This window comes from Silene latifolia, chromosome 11 (genome assembly GCF_048544455.1).
Source record: "Silene latifolia isolate original U9 population chromosome 11, ASM4854445v1, whole genome shotgun sequence".
Classification (NCBI taxonomy): Eukaryota; Viridiplantae; Streptophyta; class Magnoliopsida; order Caryophyllales; family Caryophyllaceae; genus Silene; species Silene latifolia.
In genome coordinates, this window is record NC_133536.1 from 138,894,237 (window position 1) to 138,900,852 (window position 6,616).

The 6,616-nt window shown below is 33.2% G+C and overlaps 1 protein-coding gene across 1 annotated transcript; it reads right to left on the reverse strand.

Annotated features, from left to right (window-relative positions):
• Nucleotides 1-2,210: 2,210 nt before the first annotated feature.
• Nucleotides 2,211-6,074, reverse strand: LOC141615100 (uncharacterized). Its single transcript, XM_074433646.1, has 3 exons — nt 5,779-6,074; nt 2,611-3,539; nt 2,211-2,524 (listed from the first exon to the last, which is right to left on the reverse strand). The coding sequence occupies exons 2-3, from the start codon at nt 3,512-3,514 to the stop codon at nt 2,481-2,483; spliced, it is 948 nt and encodes a 315-aa protein (XP_074289747.1). The 5' UTR covers nt 3,515-3,539; nt 5,779-6,074; the 3' UTR covers nt 2,211-2,480.
• Nucleotides 6,075-6,616: the final 542 nt, after the last annotated feature.

Genomic DNA, 6,616 nt, shown 5'->3' on the forward strand with positions numbered 1-6,616 from the left:
TAGTCATCCCACATGACTCTATGGCACTTGAACTTGCCATCAATCGCATCACACTCTAGTCACTTCGAGACGTCACCTCATATGAGTAACTAGGGGCGAATACCATGTCAATCCAGTTCACTTTAATGGGGTTCAATTTGTCTCTACAACCCATTCGGATATGACAAAGTAGTGGGTGAGTTTAAGAAAAACTCAAACGATAAATGTGATTATCACATATGAATAGTCAATACACTATTACTACTTCATATTCTATAATCTCTAGTGTATTAAAACACTAGTTAAAATGCAATACAAGCTTGGCAAGTGGATGTACCCGATATCCATATATTCCAACCTTTTTAATTGCTATTTCCTTCCATTCAATGTCATCTCTTAATGACATCAATGTCATCTCTTAATGACATGAATTTCTTTAAGTATATGTCTAGACTTCATACTAGACCCGAGCTCTTTAACTTGAAAGAAGCTCCCACTGTTATCGCATAACATGTGATAAAGTCATTTGTAGAGGGATTCACCCTTAATCCTTACGTTGACCATTTTATCACAACTAACTTAGATTCCTTTTGTAGAATTTACAATGCGCGAAACTAAAACACATTTCTTAGTTTCTTACTCCTTTGTCAATAACATTTACTTAGGATTTCATCAAATCCTTTTAAGCTTGGAAACTAAAGTTGGTGCAACCCTTCAACACTTTAACTTAGTTTATCATCCAAACATGTGTACAAGTCATCAATTGTACTTTAAGGCTTTCACAAGCCCATCTTATGAATTAACTTATTATTGACTTATCATGCACCTAGCATATGGTACATCACAAAGAAAAAGGTGCGTCTGTTGGCATACATAATCGTTCTAATGGCGGAAACATTAGTAATCGATTTCATGTAATCAACAACTTAATGGGTTCAGTGAACGACTATGATTTCATCATAGTAATTCCACTTTCATCATCATGAATAAGCCATTCAACTTTGTTGATGTTAAACAGATACGAAAGAACTTATCTTCATAAGACTCTCAATTCTATGCCAATTTATTCTAACATAGATTCAAAATCTAGTGTACTTTGCATCCCTTTCCATGTCTCCCAATTACTCTTACCAGAAGAGAGCATTGGTATATTATTCTCAATAAGTAATATGTTATCAACATATAAGACATGGAGAAACAATTATAGCTCCCACTTAACTTCATGTATATCATGATTCTACAATCATGTGAATGAAACAATTCACTATAATCACATGAACGAAAAGTATAATCCTTTAATGCTAGCTTAAGACCATCTTGTGATCACTTAAGATAGCTACGCATAATATGTCAGGATTCTTAGATCTTCATCTAAGGTTTTGTGTTTTTAAACATTTCCTTCTCTAAATTCCCATTTTAGAAAAGCGAATTATATTTGCCATTCTTCATTAAAATGAAATGCGGCAATTCCTAACACAATTTGTCTTGATCAACATCTTTATGTAAATCTTATGCATTTGTGTACTCTAAAGCTCTATTTACCTTTAAGGAGACCCACGCCTTCAAGTAAATCTACTCTTGAGTAACAATTTTCGGATTGTAATGCTTCGGCTCGTATGTAACATGGTCATAATCCTATCACTTTCACAAAGTAATTTTTTTAAACAATAAGACATGTGCGATAAACTCCCACTGAACTATACTTCTAATCTATCTTCATAGACTATAGTTCATCTACACTCCAACTCTATAACTCTATTACTTTCACAAAGTAACATTTCAACTATAAGAGATGTTTGTGACGATACAATCTTCTCCCACTCTATCTCTCAGAAATACACCTAATTTCTTGAGAGATAGCTTTGTGAGTCACAAAGATATATTTAACGGAGTATTAGGAGTTTTCAAAGACTATATATTAACTTTCAAGAGGCCATCCTAACATGGCAGCTTTATAATATGACAGTCTGATCCATGTAATTTGGTTCAATAGACTCTCTATTCTAGGTATCTCACGGTTGACCATCCAATTAGAATAATATGTCCATTTGGTATCGTGAATTCCCTACTTGATGAATTCAAAAAACTCATTTCAACTTTAAAATTGATCTTTTATAAATAAGTTGTTACTTTAAGTAACAAAGACATAAGGAGAATCAGATTCATAGCTTATGGACATATAATGATCCCATCATCATAATCGTCTACTTGATCAATTTGAGTTGTTTATCTAATGTTTCTCTACGCAAGTAATTTATGATGATGATTTTAGAACAAACAACATAATAAAACAAGTGATTTGGGTTGAAAACCAAATCACCAATATCCAAAATACAACCCGTGTTCAAAGGATACAAACCAATTTCCAAGTCACACAAGGAAATCAAAATAGTTCTAAAAACATGAAATTCATCATAAATTTAAAGACAAAGCAAATTAAAAAGCCAAGCTTCCATTGATCCATCACTATGGTCGGCTACTCTAGCTTCCCTTGTGATCCTCTAGGCTTGCTTCTCCTTGCCTTTGTCCTTGCTAGGAGGGGGCCCTATTTACAATAAAAAGGGTAATCATCACAACTTGTATCACATACTAATTGAGATTGAAACATAAAAGATAGGGATATTTATATACCTACTGGAGTAACCTTTCCAGCTTTGATGTCGCCAAGATACTTGGAACAGTTTCTCTTCCAATGCCCAACACCACAACAATAGTGGCACTTGTCCCCGGATGGGGCACTGTACTTGGGCTTGGAGGTGCTTGCTTCATAAGTCTTAGCTGAGTTCCTGTTGGGAGATCGCTTCTTTCCCTTTTTCCCACTTTTCTTGAAGGTCCTTTTGCTCTTTTGATTAACATTGAGCACATCTTTGGTGGTGCTAACACTTAGCCCCATGTCCCTTTCGGCTTGCACAAGCATTTTGTGCAACTCATCAAGGGAAACCTTCTTATCTTGCATATTAAAATTCACCCGGAATTGAACATATGCTTTGATTTTGCTTAGGGAATGAAGAATTCGATCAATCACGAGTTCATCGGGAATTTCCACCTTATGTGATTTCAAGGTCTCAACATGCTCTATCAACTTGAGCACATGTGGACTCACCTTTTGGCCCTCTTTGATGTTAAGATCAAAGAATGCGGAAGCCGCCTCATATTGAATGACCCTAGGAGCTCGTGAAAACATGTTCACAAGCTTCATGTAGATCTCATGAGCGGTGCTAATCTTTATAGCACTTCGTTGGAGTTCGGCCTCCATAGCAAAGATCAATACATTTTTCATTGCGGCCGACTCCTTTTGGTAATCCTCATAGGATTGCCTAGCGGCGGACCTAGTATTAGGTGGTTCGGTGGGAGATGCCTCGGTAAGGTAACGAAGCTTGTCGTCACCTTGCGCGGCCAAGCGAAGTTGTGCATCCCAATCGGCGAAATTGGACCCATTCTTTTCTAACTTACATCGATCCATGAAGGATCGGAGCCATGACACATTGGAAAGCGGGGTGGAACTAGTGGATGCGGACGCGTTTGGAGTTGCCATTGCAGTTGATTAAAACAAATTTGGACTACAAAATAGGAAATGAAGGAATTTATCATCTATCGTTTTAATAATACTCGTTAATTTAACTACAAGTATTGCATTTATATAGTGACCTCCACCCAACTACATAAATGATTCCGAGATCCAAATTCATATTAACTTGGGCACGGTGAGCCGATTCATCCCTTATTAATATAACTCGGTAGATTAACCTTTTAATCAATTCTACTTTTAGAACTCTCGGTCGATAAAAATTACTCTAATTCTCATCTTTAGCCCGGAACACATGCGACTACGGTCAACAATACTTCCGTTGAGCTCAATCCAAATTTCGATGTAATAACATTTTACTACCCCACTTCGCCAACGTAACAAGGTTTGTATTACGGTGAAGCCGGATTAACTCCCTTGCGAAATTGGTACTTCATGAGTTTCTACTATTTGGTAAGGCTTTATCTCAATTATTATATGTGAGAGGTCTTGTCAATTTATTATCTATCACGTTTTAAGTGAACTAAAGCGGTGAACTACGATAATTATAATTGACACGGTCGATGACTCGATTAGATATGCATGTGTTGTTATGGCGATTTGGCTATGCATGCAACATATTAAAAGAAATGCAAAGTAATAAATAAAATTCCTAGTATGGCCTTCCTAAAAATAGAAAATCAAATAATCTATTACATATTCGGAAACCAACTCCTTTGGTCCCTTGAATCTTCAAATGGCACGCCTCCCAAGACACCGTCTTTGTCGGATCACCTTTCCGAATGGCACCGTCTTGAAGATGCTCCATAATTACAAATAATAATAAAAATACAAAGCTATTCCTATTATACATTTGTAAAATGAAAACTAATGAAATAAAAAATAAAAATAAAAGTGATACGAGATCACATTAAATTACAACCGAATCAATATTCCCTTTCATTACGGGTAATATTGATTAAAACTAAGGCCATACTAAGATAAAATTACATAATTCAAAATTATATAAATAAAAGACATTCAACAATTGAAATATGCAGCATTATAATATGTATCTATCATGCCAAATGATGTGCCAAATTGCCCTATTTAACTTATGTCGTACATATAACCCGGTTTCATGGAAATGCGTGATAATAACCTTTTAAAATCACTAATTAACACTTAAATCACATCTAAGCTCAAGTTAATCATCCTAACACATTTTAGGACTCAAAAATCAGTCATCACTAAATTTTTGATAATAATTCAACTTGATTTAATTTTATGCTCATTTTTGACCTTAAAATCATAATTTATATGAAATAAATCCAAATTAATACATAAAAGTTTCAAAATTTGAATTTTAAATTTTTGAACATTCTGGAATAATTCCATGACCCTCATAATGTCAAAAAACATGGTTAAAATTTTCGAATTAATTTAGAGAAAATATAGTTGCATTTTTATCGTTTTTATCTCATAAAATGCATAAAGCATACGAAAATTAAACAAATAATTTTTACAACTTTAGATCTGATTAGTGGGATATTAATGCAACTTAAAATAATTTTCTCAAGTCATGCAATACGTTTTAGCTAATTTTTGCTAAAATAGTCACTATTTATGCCATTTTTACTCAAAAATCCATAAATCATGCTAAATAAGATATTTAAATCTAGAAATTTACATACTCTCTTTAAATCTTGCATGTGACATCATATTAAAAGATCATGGCTTAATTCGAAATTTAACTAATTTTAACCATTTTACCTCTTTTAATCCATTTTTATCTCATAAAAATCATAAATCATGCAAAATTAATCAAATTAACTCGTCCTTTTACACACTTCTTGTAAAATTTGCATGTGAGGTCATATAATTTTGTCAAGGTCAGAAACGAAATTTAACTATTTTTAGCATTTTAATTCCCATTTTAGTCATAAAAATGTAATAAAATGACCAAAAATCCTTAAAATGAGCAATAAATTTCCATGAATCATAAAAATGACCTAAAAACATTTTAGGACCAGAATATATAACATGCAAGGTGATTTCGTGGCATATACACATAAATCACAAATTTTTAGTTTTATATGTTAACCTTTTAACTCGGAAAAACAATAACCGATTATGCATGCAACATCCTATGCTCTGATACCACTTGTTAGGTTCATATACCTATTATTAGACTCCTCTAATAGTGAACTAATTAACTTGTTAATTATTTGTTCTTTAGATCTAGTGCATGCATAACAAAATGAAAGATTTATAAGAAAAACAATGTTCCTTACATTGTTGTATGGTTCGAAATTATGGGCACAAGTAAGGTCACCTTCCTTCACTTGTTCTTGAGCTTATAATGATGGATGATCCTCCTAAGACTCCAAGTTTAGAAGCCACTCCAATAAATTGCACCCAAGATTAATCCCAAAAATTCCTACTAATATTAACTAGATATGTAGTAGAAATATTACCTTAATAATACTAATATTCTTATATTACTACTTCTAGTAATAGATTTGGTATATTAGTATTTGTTGAGAGTTTGAATGAATTTTGCATGTGAGGAATTTTAGAGAGAAACAACTTAAACTAGCAAAACAAGCAAGTGAAAAATAAGCAACCAAAAATGCCCATTTATGGTGCCAAAAACCGGTGGCCTTCTCAAGCCACAAGGGAATCTTTTTCCCTTTGTTTTATTCACTTTGTTTTTGCTTTTTGGTAGATTGTAGGATGTAGGTGTAAGATGTAGTATGCAATGCTAGTATGTAGTGTCTCTTTCACACATTAACTAACAACAACATAAGACAAAAGAGCATCTTTGCTCATCTCATATTTGGCCGAAATATTGGTCTTTTATGGACCACTTTTGCCTTTTGTCATTTGTCCCACAAATGCTTATAAGTCTTATGTTTAACAATCTTACATATTTAATTATTAATGTAATCATTTAACACTTAAATATTACAATTAATAATATAATATACACTCCACTTTTTGAGTAGTATACTACCATTATATCAACATATAATGGGTCCCTTAATTACTAGTTAGTTAAAATTACAACTTCTTGTAACTTTAAATAACTAATTACCTCTACCTCAAAACTTATATTAATACCTCAACTAA